Source organism: Oncorhynchus keta, chromosome 11 (genome assembly GCF_023373465.1).
Source record: "Oncorhynchus keta strain PuntledgeMale-10-30-2019 chromosome 11, Oket_V2, whole genome shotgun sequence".
NCBI classification, from domain to species: Eukaryota; Metazoa; Chordata; class Actinopteri; order Salmoniformes; family Salmonidae; genus Oncorhynchus; species Oncorhynchus keta.
In genome coordinates, this window is record NC_068431.1 from 52,239,636 (window position 1) to 52,254,320 (window position 14,685).

At 42.8% G+C, this 14,685-nt stretch overlaps 1 protein-coding gene across 5 annotated transcripts in view; it reads left to right on the top strand.

Moving 5' to 3' along the window:
- Positions 1 to 14,685, top strand: part of LOC118389731 (transcription elongation factor SPT6-like) — a 58,696-nt gene that overhangs the window by 8,566 nt on the left and 35,445 nt on the right. For all 5 annotated transcript variants that reach the window (XM_052457446.1, XM_052457448.1, XM_052457445.1 and 2 more), the window contains 13 exons: positions 37 to 207; positions 3,305 to 3,378; positions 3,655 to 3,847; positions 4,006 to 4,084; positions 6,010 to 6,268; positions 6,449 to 6,550; positions 8,155 to 8,268; positions 8,535 to 8,624; positions 8,819 to 8,961; positions 11,972 to 12,123; positions 12,373 to 12,480; positions 13,977 to 14,106; positions 14,218 to 14,368. In XM_052457446.1, coding sequence (XP_052313406.1) covers positions 37 to 207; positions 3,305 to 3,378; positions 3,655 to 3,847; positions 4,006 to 4,084; positions 6,010 to 6,268; positions 6,449 to 6,550; positions 8,155 to 8,268; positions 8,535 to 8,624; positions 8,819 to 8,961; positions 11,972 to 12,123; positions 12,373 to 12,480; positions 13,977 to 14,106; positions 14,218 to 14,368 — 1,766 coding nt within the window. The remainder of the gene's footprint in view (positions 1 to 36; positions 208 to 3,304; positions 3,379 to 3,654; positions 3,848 to 4,005; positions 4,085 to 6,009; positions 6,269 to 6,448; positions 6,551 to 8,154; positions 8,269 to 8,534; positions 8,625 to 8,818; positions 8,962 to 11,971; positions 12,124 to 12,372; positions 12,481 to 13,976; positions 14,107 to 14,217; positions 14,369 to 14,685) is intronic.

Below are 14,685 nucleotides of genomic sequence, written 5' to 3' on the forward strand. Positions count from 1 at the left end.
GTGTGTGTTTAATGCTTCCTCCTCCTCCCCAAACAGAGGAAGAGGAGGAAGAGTTAAACACAGAGGACCAGGATGAGCACGGGAACCTGAGGGGGCTCATCGATGATGATGTGGATGAAGATGAAGAAGCGGAAGAAAAGAAGAGCGGAGGAGCGGGTAGCGGCAGCGACTCAGAGGATGAAGTCAGACACAGGCACAAAAAACGCAGTGAGTTTGGGCTTCGGGGGCCACACTTATAAACTTTGCGTACATTGCACTCTAAATGTCTGCGTGCGCCATTTCTGAAAAGACTGCGCACGTACAAAAAGATTGAGATTTATAAACTTGGCGCAAGCCATACATACGCATGTTTCCGCGTTATAAATCAGACCCGTCCTGAAACTGCACGCATGAACAAGTATTAAATCTCTGCCTGTAAAACGCCCATCATTCACCTTTTATTACATTTACATTTAAGTCATTTAGCAGACGCTCTTATCCAGAGCGACTTACAATTTGGTGCATACACCTTATGACATCCAGTGGAACAGCCGCTTGCATCTAAATCTTTTTAGGGGGAGAAGGGGGGTGACAATAACACCCTTATTTGCTATACTTTGGAAGTATTGGATTTAGGCTAAGGCAGTATCTAAAGGAAATAGCAATGGCGAACTTGAATAAATGTCTCTGGAAGTGTTGGCAGTGACGTTTTCTGCCGTTTCTGAACAATGTGTTGTGGACCTGTGAACTGATCGTTTGAATTCAATAATGTTTTGCGTTTACTTTTTCCCTGACCTAAATATACTATAATGCCCGCAAATGATGAAACATTGCCTAGTAACCTATGTATACTTGAATTTTCTTTCAACTACAGTACTGTATATTATAAACCGTTCTCCCTTTCGGATGCATAGGCTAATATTTCAAATATTTTTATCTATCTAATATGCCCAATTAAATGTGCATGGTAATTTGTTGTAGGCAAAAGCTTCTTCTGCAATATGAACCAGTCATGGCCAGAATAGGTGGTGAGGAATTTATTCTGCAATGGTTATGAAAATATGTATTATAAATGGAATATTGTTTACTTGAGACATTTGAAATTACAGTAGGCTTTTCAGACGTACAGTAGCCTACAAAAACATAAATGGAAAAGGTGAACCGTCTTTTCTACCGTTAAACTGCGCTCAGAGTCAGATTGCATAGAGCAAAATGTATTTTTACTACTGTAAAGTGGGTCCAATTAAATGAGAGATGGGATGGGCTACTTCGCGAGTACTTAAGCATCACAGTCAGAAAAGGTGAGGAATTTATTCTGCAATGGTTCTGAAAATAAAATAAATACGAATATTTTCCCTATGTCTAATTATTTGACATTCTAAAAATAAACGCATCCATTTAATTAATTAATTAATTTTGCTCCTCACCAATGGCAAATGGCTGCATTCTTGTTAAGGTTTTCCTATGTTTTTTTTAATGAATAAGCTTTTCATCATATCCCTCATTTGCACAACATACTTACTTGCCAGTTTGCAATTCAGTATTTCAACCACTAGCAGATGTGCGAACACATCCAGGCAGACTCAATAGCCTTGGCTTTTCTAATGACTGCCTCGCCTTGTTCACCAACTACTTCTCTGATAGAGTTCAGTGTGTCAAATCGGAGGGCATGTTGTCTGGACCTCTGTCAGTCTCTATGGGGGTGTCACAGGGTTCAATTCTCGGGCCGACTCTTTTCTCTGTATATATCAATGATGTCACTCTTGCTGCGGGCGATTCCCTGATCCACTTCTACACAGACGACACCATTCTGTATACTTCTGTCCCTTCCTTGGACACTGCTAACTAACCTCCAAACAAGCTTCAATGCCATACAACTCTCCTTCCTTGGCCTCCAACTGCTCTTAAACGCTAGTAAAACCAAATGCATGCTTTTCAACCGTTCGCTGCCCGCACCCACCCGCCCGACTAGCATCACCTGGACGGTTCCGACCTAGAATATGTGGACAACTATAAATACCTAGGTGTCTGGTTAGACTGTAAACTCTCCTTCCAGACTCATATTAAACATCTCCAATCCAAAATCAAATCTAGAATCGGCTTTCTATTTCACAACAAAACCTCCTTCACTCACGCCGCCAAACTTACCCTATTAAAACGATCCTCGACTTCGGCGATGCCATCTACAAAATAGCTTCCAATACTCTACTCAGCACCTTATACCACCCACCACTGCGACCTGTATGCTCTAGTCGGCTGGCCCTCTCTACATATTCGTCGCCGGACCCACTGGCTCCAGGTCATCTATAAGTCTATGCTAGGTAAAGCTCCGCCTTATCTCAGTTCACTGGTCACGATAACAACACCCGTAGCACACGTTCCAGCAGGTTTATCTCACTGATCATCCCCAAAGCCAACACCTAATTTGGCCACCTTTCCTTCCAGTTCACTGCTGCCAGTGACTGCAACGAATTGCAAAAATCGCTGAAGTTGGAGACTTTTATTTCCCTCACCAACTTTAAACATCAGCTATCTGAGCAGCTAATCGATCGCTGCTGCTGTACATAGTCCATCTGTAAATAGCCCACCCAATCTACCTACCCCATCCCCATACTGTTTTTATTTACTTTTCTGCTCTTTTGCACACCAGTATCTCTACTGGCACATAATCATCTGCTCATTTATCACTTCAGTGTTAATCTGCTAAATTGTAATTATTCGCTCCTATGGCCTATTTATTACCTACCTCATGTCTTTTGCACACACTATATATATATATATATCTTTTTTTCTACTCTGTCTTTGACTTGTTTATGTTATTGGCTTGTTTAATGATTATTCCATGTGTAACTCTGTTGTTGTCTGTGTCGAACTGCTTGCTTTATCTTGGCCAGGTCGCAGTTGTAAATAAGAACTTGTTCTCAACTAGCCTACCTGGTTAAATAAAGGTGAAATAGATTTTTTTTTTAAAGCATGGTCTAAAGTTTACTGGGTGGTAAGCACATTCTCACTTCATTTTTATAAATACCAACGTATGTGTAAAAACTGTCGGAATCACATTTTGGGTATATTTTGTACGTATGAATGGTTTATAATTGAGGCCGCTGGGCTGTTTAAGCGTTTCATTCCAAAAGGTTGTTCACTCCCTTCCACTTTGTGGATCTGATAGTCTTGTCTAGTAGATAAATGGAAACAATTTTATGGAAGCTCATTTCCGCTCTCTCTTGCCTTCCCCCCCACCTCCCTCTCCTTTTTCCCCTCCCTCTCTCTCCCTTCCAACCTTTTTCTGCCCCTCTCCTCCCTCTTTCTCCTTCCCTCCCTCCAGACTATGATGACTACCTGGATGATGATGACCTGGACCTCATTGAGGAGAACTTGGGGGTCAAAGTCAAGAGGAGGGTAAGCAGACATATCCTCTCTGGCATGCTTTCAATCGGGATTCTAAGCCTATATTAATAAAGTCACTGATCTAGGATCATATCCACCTTGGCTATATAATCATATCATTAGATCATATTAATTATTATCTAGAAGGAAAAACTGATCCTTTAGCAGATCTCCTACTCAGAGATGCTTTGTTATTAAAATGACTCACGATTACATGTTAGTAATGGCACACATTCAATTATCATATGAACGCCGGTTAAAAGCTCTCTCCCTCTGTGGCCCTGACAGAAGAAGAAGTATGACCGCGTGAAGCTGATGGATGATGATGAAGATGACGAAAAGGACCAGATTGCAGACGAGATCTTCCACGGAGGAGACGGAGAGGGGGAGCTGGAGGAGGGAGAGACCGTCGACCCGCCCCTCCATCGCCATGGTGAACGCCACGATGAAGAGGAGGAAGAGGAAGGAGAGGAGGAGTCAGGTACTTGCGATAATGCTAATAATGTTACAGATTTAAGTCTTTTTGAGAAACTAAAAGCTCTATATAGGCAAATGTAAACATATTACAGGAAAGGGAATTATACATACTTTTGGATGAATACTTCCTGGTTGTGTAACTGATTTCAATAATTTCCTCAGATATTGACGACTTTATTGTGGACGACGATGGCCAGCCCATCACAAAGAAGAGAGGCAAGTTCTCAGGATACACGGACGCGTGAGTGTTCACACACACCTCAGTCAACTTGACAGAACGGTATGATGCCATTTGACCTAGTTCTTTCCTTCCTGCATTCAGAAAGTATTCAGACCCCTTGACTTTTTCCAATTTTGTTACGTTACAGCCTTATTCTAAAATTGATTAAATAAATAAAATACTTCAGCAATCTAAACACAGTACCCCATAATGACAAAGCGAAATAAGTTTTTTTGAAAATTTTCCAAATTTCTTTAAAAAAAAAAAAAAAAAAAAAAATTATTTACATAAGCATTCAGACCCTTTGCTGTGAGACTTGATATTGAGCTCAGGTGCATCCTGTTTCCATTGATCATCCTTGAGATGTTTCAACAACTTGATTGGAATCCACTTGTGGTAAATTCAATTGATTAAACATTATTTGGAAAGGCACACACCTGTCTATGTAAGGTCCCACAGTTGACAGTGCATGTCAGAGCAAAGACCAAGCCATGAAGTCAAAGGAATTGTCTGTAGAGCTCCGAGAAAGGAATGTGTCATGGCACAGATCTGGGGAAGGGTGCCAAAACATTTCTACAGCAATGACGGTCCCCAAGAACCAAGTGGACTCCATTCTTAAATGGAAGAAGTTTGGAACCACCAAGACTCTTCGTAGAACTGGCCACCCGGCCAAACTGACCAATCGGGGGAGAAGGGCCTTGGTCAGGGAGGTGACCAAGATCCCAATGGTCACTCTGACAGCTCTAGAGTTCCTCTGTGGAGATGGGATAACCTTCCAGAAGGACAACCATCTCTGCAGCACTCTACAAATCAGGCCTTTATGATAGAGTGGGCAGACGGCACTCCTCATGACAGCCCGCTTGGAGTTTGCCAAAAGGCACCGGAAGGACTCTCAGACCATGAGAAACAAAATTCTCTGGTCTGGTGAAACCAAGATTGAACTCTTGGCCTGAATGCCAAGCGTCATGTCTGGAGGAAACCTGGCACCATCCCTACGGTGAAGCATGGTGGTAGCAGCATCATGCTGTTGGGATGTTTTTCAGCGGCATGGACATGGAGAGACTAGTCAGGATCGAGGGAAAGATGAACAAAGCAAAGTACAAAGAGATCATTGATGAAAACCTGCTCCAGAGGGCTCAGTACCTCAGACTGTGGCCAAGGTTCACCTTCTAACAGGACAACGACTCTAAGCCCACAGCCAAGACAGTGCGGGAGTGGCTTCGGGACAAGTTTCTGAATGTCCTTGAGTGGTCCAGCCAGAGCCCGGACTTGAACCTGATCTAACATCTCTGGACACCTGGAAATAGCTGTGCAGCAACACTCCCCATACAACCTGACAGAGCTTGAGAGGATCTGCACAGAAGAGTGGGAGAAACTCCCTAAATACAGGTGTGCCACGCTTGTAGTGTCATACCCAAGAAGACTCCAGGCTGGAATTGCTGCCAAAGGTGATTCAACAAAGTACCGACTGAGGGAACCTATACTTATGTAAATGTGATATTTCAGTTTTTGTTTTTTGTAAATTTGCAAGAATTTATAAAAACCTGTTTTTGCTTTGTCGTGGGGTTTTGTGTGTCGATTGAGAGGGGGAAAATGATTTAATCCATTTTAGAATAAGGCTGTAACGTAGCAAAATGTGGAAAAGGCGTCATGGGTTCTTTCTGAAGGCGTTGTACATAGAAAGTGCAGAACAAACATTGAGATTAGAGTCTTATTTAAAACTTACCCGTTCAAAGCAGCTATGATCCATTTATCTATTTATTTTAATTACGTACATTGGTTTATGAAGCAGCTCTTCAACATGCCTACCAAGATATGCACCTATGTATGAACTTAGGTATGAAGTGATCAAATAATACAAAATGGAGTCTCACCCTCTCCCTCACTCCTCCACACCCCATCCGTCTCTCTTCCTCATTCCTCTTTCCTCTTCTCCCCGTCTAAAGAGCCCTCCAGGAGGCCCAGGAGATCTTCGGCGGTGATTTTGACTTTGCAGAGTTTGATGCTGACGGAGCATATGACCAGGGTGAGGAAGAGGAGGAGGACCAGGACGAAGAGGGCTGGGACCGGCCCAAGAAGCAGACGAAGAGGAGAGTGGGGAGGAAGAGCATCTTCGAGATCTATGAGCCCAGCGAGCTGGAGAGTAGTCACATGACAGACCAGGACAACGAGATCCGCTCCACAGACATGCCAGAGAGGTTCCAGGTGTGTGTGTGTGGGGGGGGGGGTTGTTTTTGTGAGTGAGGGTGTGTGTGTGTGTGTGTGTGTGTGTGTGTGTGTGTGTGCTTTGTCTGTTTCACCCTCCTGTGTCCTTGAATATAGTTGTGCCATCTCAATCAAGCCCTGTGTGTGTGTCTCACCCTCTCTCTGTGTTCTGCTCTGTAGCTGCGCTCCATCCCAGTGAAGCCTGCTGAGGATAATGAGTTAGAGGAAGAGGCAGAGTGGATCTACAGAAATGCCTTCTCAACCCCCACCATCTCCATGCAGGTAGGAACCTCTGACCATACTGCACATTCACTTCATACATACTACACACTCACACACTCACACACTATCTTAGCCCATCTCCATACCGGTAGGAACCTCTGACCTTACTATAAAGCCCTAACTTACGATATGATATATCCAGGGCTCCAGAATAACATTTTCTCCTGGTGGCACTGGTGCAACTAAGTTTTTCAGTTGGTGGCACCAGGCCATGATTTGGTCACACTAGAGCTGTGGCGGTCACACATTTTCGTCAGCCGGTGATTGTCAAGCAAATAACTGTCGGTCTCACGGTAGTTGAACGTTAATAAACATAAACACATTTATCATCTGGCTTCCACATATGCTGACCCTTTGGAACATCTATATTTAAAAAAAATAATAAATCCATTATTTATTTTAGACAGGTCTAAAGAAGCATGATTATGAAGAAAATGTAGTCTATTTCAAAAGAACAGAATAACATAACTTATAAAGTAATAACTTATAATAACTTATAAAGTATTTCACAATGCTTTTTCAAATGTAAGCGATCGACTACTGAGATGTCATTCAATAAATTAGTTTCATCTTATATGTTATGATTCAAAATATTTTCATGTGCTACATAATCCATTGATTGTCATTTAATTTTGGTTTGACAATTAGGCTGTTGTATTTTACTATTAAAATAGGGTTCCAGAATTATACTAATTTTATTTTCTTCAATCAAGATGAATTGGCCTGCATATTTATGTGCACTAATATCATAGGCAAATTTATTTGGGACCATCTGAGTAACTCAAAACACGTTAGCAAGATATAAAAATATACTCGAAGTATAAAACCCAACTGCTAGTAAATGTACCAAGTATAAATTTAACAGTAAATGTAATGTCCAAAAAAAAGCGTACCCCATTCCTCATCTCAAAGCCGTATCAAATATCTCATTTGTAGGCTATAATAGTTGCTATTGAGCTCAAAGTTGAGAAATTATACCTAAAGAAAGCTGAGAACATCCTCTATTCAACTGTGACAACAGGATAGTTGTGTTCTCCCCACAATTGGATTTGAAAATATTATACAATCAGAACGCATGTTTTCTCCCGGAGCATTTTTTTGGGGGGGCACTGCAACAAGCCCCAGCAAAACAGGTACATGGGTAGGCAGATACTTTCATCATAGGAATCGTGAGGATAATGTACTTTACAGTTTGACCAAATCATGGGTTTAGCCTCCTAAAAAATGACATTTTTAGTGAGGTGACCATGTAGAATGTGCAGCTCGCACTGATGCAACTAATTAAAAATGTAACTCACACAGCCAAGTCAAATGTCACAAAATGCGACTAAATGGTCGCAGTCTGAAACCCTGGATATATCCATATCAATCATCCTCAATGCTGGTGTTACCTACAACCACCACATACCTTACAGACAACACACAGACACCCAACACCCCAATAACTCACTAAATATCCCATTTCATTCTCCTCATCCAATACCTCACCCAATCACACGATCTTCATACACATGAACAGCCCAGCACATTCCTTACTGTCTCGGGCCGGCACCATACTCTTCTTTCTTTGTTAAAAAACAATCAACTGTTTTCTGGGTGTTCAGGAGAGTACAGACTATCTGGACAGAGGGACCACCACAAACCTCGGCAGGAAAGGCCCCAGCACCATCGCTAAGATCAAGGAGGCCCTCAACTTCATGAGGAACCAGCACTTTGAGGTACACCACCCGATTACATTTGCGTGAGTGTGTAGTGGCTAAGGCCCTAAAGGCGTCCGCATACAAAGGTTTAGTTTGATCCTAGCAGATCTTGGCTAGGCGACGCAAACGTCTGTGCTCGCTTATTCCCTTAAAAGACCTATGCTTGAAAAACAAGCAATATTACTGTTTGTCCCTCTTGAGACGCCGTAGCAGTCTGTAAATCAAGCTTTACAGTGGTGTCTGTCTCATGTTCTCACCCACTTTACATTCTTTGTTTTCTCCAGGTTCCGTTCATCGCATTCTACAGGAAGGAGTATGTAGAACCGGAGCTCAACATCAACGACCTGTGGAAGGTTTGGCAATGGGACGAGAAGGTAAAGGATGACCTCATCACAACCTTTGGCATCTAACATGACTTTGAGGTTCACACCCCACACACTTTTGCGTATACCAGCAGTTGGTCACCTTAGCTTAGATTGTTACAACTATAATCCAATAGAAATAAAGTTGTTTCTTATTGACCCACTTCCTGACCCCTGACCTGTACCCCTGACCTCTGGGACCCCAGTGGTGCCAGCTGAAGAGCAGGAAGCAGAACCTGACACGACTGTTCCGGAGGATGCAGTCGCACCAGTATGAACAGATCTCTGCCGACCCTGACAAACCCCTGGCTGATGGCATCAGACCCCTGGACACGGCTGATATGGAGAGGTATGTACAGCCAACAATACCAGGGTCAGAGGAGGTATGGACTGTGTCTGAAAGGGCATCCTATTCCTTATCTCAGGGGTTGGCAACAGGCGGCCCTTAGGCCAGGTCTCAATTAGAGCCTGACCGATACGGGATTTTCTATTCCTATTTTAGAGTGAAAATATTGACTGATATACAGTAACAGTCAAAAGTTTGGACGTACGTACACATTCAAGAGTTTTTCTTTATTTTTACTATTTTCAACATTGTAGAATATGAAATAACACATATGGAATCATGTAGTAACCAAAAGTGTTAAACAAATCAAATATATTTTATATTTGAGGTTCTTCGTAGTAGCCACCGTTTGCATTGATGACAGCTTTACACACTCTTGGCATTCTCTCAACCAGCTTCATGAGGAATGCTTTTCCAACCATCTTGAAGGAGTTCCCACATATGCTGAGTACTTGTTGGCTGCTTTTCCGTCACTCTGCGGTCCAACTCACCCCAAACCATCTCAATTGGGTTGAGGTCGGGTGATTGTGGAGGCCAGGTCATCTGATGCAGCACTCCATCACTCTCCTTGATCAAATAGCCCTTACACAGTGAAAACATATGATTGATGGAAGTTGATAATTCAAAAATAACAGTAGGCAAAAGCAACAAAATGCAGATTGCAGAATTATTCTAAATTGTTAAGCAAGCTTTGAATTTGTGTCCTTAAAGGTTAGGAGCATCACATAAAATCTATGGTAGCACCAGAAAGACAATATTATTTCTGTTAAAACTGTTACTCTTGTGAAAGGAGGATGAACAGCATGGGTAGTGGTTAGGGTTTTGGGACATCCCAAGGGTCCCAGATAGCACTAACCCTTCAATACTCTCACACAGCTAGTTAGTACTCGTACTGGAAATGGGGGTGGCGAAATGTGAATTTGGACCAGTCCCTGACAAGTAACAATCCATACATTAAAATGTAACTATCAAAAACTACTTTGGAAACTGCTATGTTATTTTTTGTGTCTCTGAAAACATTGGAATGACCACTTGAGGAATTCCCTTTGCAAAGAGCAAATATAACACCAGATTTCGCAGGCTTCTCTAAAGGGCTGTAACATTAACGTTACCACAGAGTTGATCGTTCTTAGCATGGCACTTCCTTCACATTTGAGCATAGCATTCATTGTTTGTCACGACACCCAAAACCCTACCACGTAACAGTATAGGTCCAGTGCACATTTTTGGCAATTTATTGAGCTGGCACTCACCGTAGAAGCAGTAACAGTTAGGTCACAGTATTTCACTCTCCTCTCTGACTGGTGTAGTTGCTTTGGGTGATTGTGTCCAATCTTGCTGTAGCATGCCAAGGCAAGATAGGCTAATGGCCATGAAAAGAGCGCCATCTTCAGCACAAATAGTGAAAGAACAGCTTCTTTTTTTTTTATCTCATTTTTGGGGTGGATTATATACTGATACAAATACATCCGAAAAGGCCAATATTGTCTGATAATATCAGTCGTGCTCTATTCTCAATGTTATCAAGGTATGATATTATTGTTTTTTTTCCCCAAATCAAATCTATTTTTGGGCTTAGTTGTGGTCACTTTGCAAAGTACAAATTATGATCATGTTTTTCCGGCCCCCCGACCATTCACGCCGACCCGCGGCTGGATCTAGTTGCCTACACCTGCCTTATATAGGGTACTACCTTTAACCAGAATGCGTCTTAACACAGGGCCATAGGAGAACGCTGTGGTACGAGGGGGGTCAGTGTGACCTGTGTCAACAGGTCACACTGATATAGTTGATGATTGATGACAAGCTCTGTCCTGCACATTGTGTAAACGACAGGTGGAAAAGGACCGATAAGGGATATTGTAGAAATAGTTCAGGAATCAGTGCTTTTAAAAATAATAATAACAATAATAAGATTGTGTGCTCCAGTGTTGTAATGCACTAGGGGCCAGTTTCCCAGACACACAAAGCCTAGAGAATCTCCCCCAAAATGCTGTGCCTGGTATTCTGACTTGACATATTAATAACCAGATATTGAAACAGTTCATGAGAATGCATAATAATGCATTGAATATGTTATGTGTATAATCCCATTTCCTTCCGTGCCGCGATGTAGACTGTAAAGCGAGAAAGATGCATGTTAGAGTTTGGTTGGCACGCGGGCAAATCCTGTTATGTACGCTTTCCATTCATGTATTTTTGTGTGTTTAGTTTGCCTTACAAAGTGCATGTTGTAATGTTATTGAGATCACTATTTCTACAGGAGTATATGTTACAAACCTCCCTATTAATCCTCGTTATTGATGATGTAAAATGTTACCTCCTGCTGCTTCGGGAGTTTTGGCAAACCAGGTCTGCCGTCTGAAGCTTTTATCCCCCCTGGCCAAATCCCAGGGGGGAGATAAATGTTACTCCAATCTATTATAGGCTTTTTTCATGGGCTAATTGTTACCTAAAGCTAGTTAGTTGAGTTATATGTTATGGTGCATTTAATGCCTGTATTTCAACCTGTTAATTGTTGATCCAGTCTGAGGTGAGCCCTGATGGAATTGACTTTAAGCCATGTCATTCCTTTCTTGGCCGGGTTGCGGGCAGTTATTATTAAGGCCTGTTGTGTATTGAGTTGAACCTTGATTTGATTTATTTTCAGTTTACCCGAAGTTTGTTTCCTTTTCTGGCCATCGTCATGTTAATTTTGTTTGTACATTGCTGCACATAGTATACAACAGTTTTGGTGCCTCTTCTCCACTAATAAAAGCCACCCCTGGTCATTGTCCATTTGTCTGCCTCCTAACTGAAACCTCCACCACTAGGGAGGTTTCCCATACACTTAGTTTGTGTCCAGGAAGCTGGACCCAGATTTCCCGTTACATGATTGTCAAAGTGCAGAAGTCTCATATCCCCATGTCTTCATAAAAGACATAGGACCAATTTAGTGAAGTCCAGCTAGTGTAACTGTTTCCCTCTCCCCTCCTCTTTTCTCCTTTCCTCACCTCTTCTCCCGGTCCTGTAGACTGAAAGACGTCCAGTCCATAGATGAGCTGAGTGATGTGTACAGCCACTTTCTGCTGTACTACGGCAGAGACATCCCCAAGATGCAAAACACAGCCAAGGCCGCCAGTAAGAAGAAGACGCTGAGGAAGATCAAGGAGGTTAACGAGGACGGTGGGAAAACATAAATTCTTGGGCTTATTGTTACATTTTCTTACTGAAAACTGTTATAGTAAATAACTACATTGTTACCCAGAAATGATTTGATAAGGAGATCGAAACAGCTGCAATATGAGGGTGGCAATTGTTGCACGGAAAGTAAAATAACGGCACCTTTTGAACAACCAGGCTTTGTCTTTATTTTTAAATGTGTTTACCACCCTCCACACTGTGTGACATCATGTCTCTTCCCTGTCCATTCAGGTGAGGAGGAAGAGGTGGAGGTGGAGGAGGAGGAAGAGCAGAAGGGGCCAGACCTGAAGCTGGCATCTCGTAGAGACATGTACAGCATCTGTCAGAGCGCAGGGCTCGGTAAGTCACCTCTGCTGACCTCTAATATGGTGTCTTTTTATCCCTACTTTATTGGCCATATGCTTGACTTCATGTGTGCGTGTAGTGGATGCAGGGGCCTTGACATGTGAAAGGTAAACCAGGTATGCCCACATGCAGTACCCTGCACTGCCTCAAGACATTACTTTTGGCAATCTGTCCTTTTCGTATTCAGCAGAGACTGATCTTTTAAGATGAGGGCTGTCAAAGTTAATGCATTAATAACGCATTAATGCGTTACATTTTGAATGCCTTTTTGAACACATGAACTGCACCGCGCAGTCTCCAAAGGTCCTTCACAGTGTCCTTACACAACAGCGGGTTCGACAATGCCCTAGCCAAATGGCCAAAAATTGTTGGGCGTTTCAATAACAGCCCACCGAAACAACAACCACTGAAAGATGCTCTGGCCCAACAGAAAACGAACATCACCATGCCAACCACAGCTGACCTGGAGAAACTGCAGAATCTGGGGGCAGTACTGTAGCCCTGCAAGTAATCTTCTTTATCACTCTGTTAGTGAGTGTGAGAGAGGCCATGTTCTGTACATTTCCTGCTCAATGGTGTTGCATGCTTTGTGTCATCTCCTTTGGGCGAGAGACCCAAGGTTTAAGGACCTGAAGTGCCTTCCTAGACCTAGACCTGGGAGGTGTGTGCTTTGGTCAGCAACTTGCTGAAGGAAGAGAGGCCTGCAACAGCAACCTGATAAAGCAACAGAGTCCGAGCCACCAAAGAAGAAAGCTGCCCTCTTGTTCAGTTCTTCTGAGTCTGTGTCCGATGAAGAGGAGGAGTCCTTTGAGAAATGTGTGGAGTGTAGGCACACACCAGGCTGGCCTGCATTGCACGAAGGCTCCTGGCAACGCCTGCCACATCAGTACCTTGTGAGAGGTTGTTTTCACTCTTTGGCCGTATCGTACAGAAGAAGAGAGCAGCGTTTTCATCTGAAAATGTCAGTGGGCTTGTTTGTCTTAGCAACTCAGTCGGTGAAAAGAAATGGGAGGATGACTGAAGTGTATGGTCACAAGTTTATGTTCAGTGGAATTCATGCCATTGTTGGGCAGGTTTATGCTATTTGCCAGTGCTTTTTTCTTATAGCCAACCCTCCAATCGGTAACTGGGAGAACAATAATTTGGAATGGCTGACGCTTTAAGTGTGTGTGTGTGCGTACGTGTGTGTGAACTTCATGAACATTTGAGGGAGTAGGCCTGCTTGGAGCATTATTAGTAAGTTACAGGACTTTTATATTGCTTATTTATGGTGAAAACATTCTGATACAGAGTATTTGTTGTTTCAGTCCCTACATGCCAATTACTAAATACACTGCTTTTTGTTTTGCACCAAATTTGAGCAAATAAACTTTTGACATGAATCGTGATTAATTATTTTAATCATTTGACAGCCATAGTTAAAATATGAGTGCACTGAGACATGTATAAAGATTGAAGATCCTGTCTTCCTTCCCTTCTCTGTGTTTCAGACGGCCTGGCTAAGAAGTTTGGTCTGACTCCAGAGCAGTTTGGGGAGAATCTAAGAGACAGCTACCAGCGCCACGAGACAGAGCAGTTCCCTGCTGAGCCTGTAGAGCTGGCCAAAGACTATGTCTGCAGGTAACCACACCACACACACATCAGGTAGCTCTGTAGAGCTTGCCAAAGACTGTCTGCAGATAACACACACACTGACCCCCTACCTCTTTTTTTCTCTCTCTCTCTCTGTAGCCAGTTTAACAGTCCTGAGGCGGTGTTGGAGGGGACTCGTTATATGGTGGCCATGCAGATTTCCAGGGAGCCTCTGGTCAGACACGTCCTCAGACAGACCTTCCAGGAGAGAGCCAAGATCAATATCAATCCCACCAAGAAAGGAAAGAAGGTACGGGAACCAAGACAATGCACTAACACTAATGTAGAGTTATTTAGGGTATTTGGACTAAATGCGATATCTTATAAATAAATCAAATTAAATACATATCATCCCTATGTATCACCACTCTGCTTTACTGTAGTTTAACAAACTGACAAGATACAAACGTGCTACAATGCTGTGCCAAAATATACCAAATATGAGTGAGACCTGTCTCTAGACGACAGCAAACGTGCAGACAATAAAACTAGGGCTGACCCCAATTAGTGGGCGGCAGGGTAGCCTAGTGATTAGAGCGTTCGACTAGTAACCGAACAGTTACACAT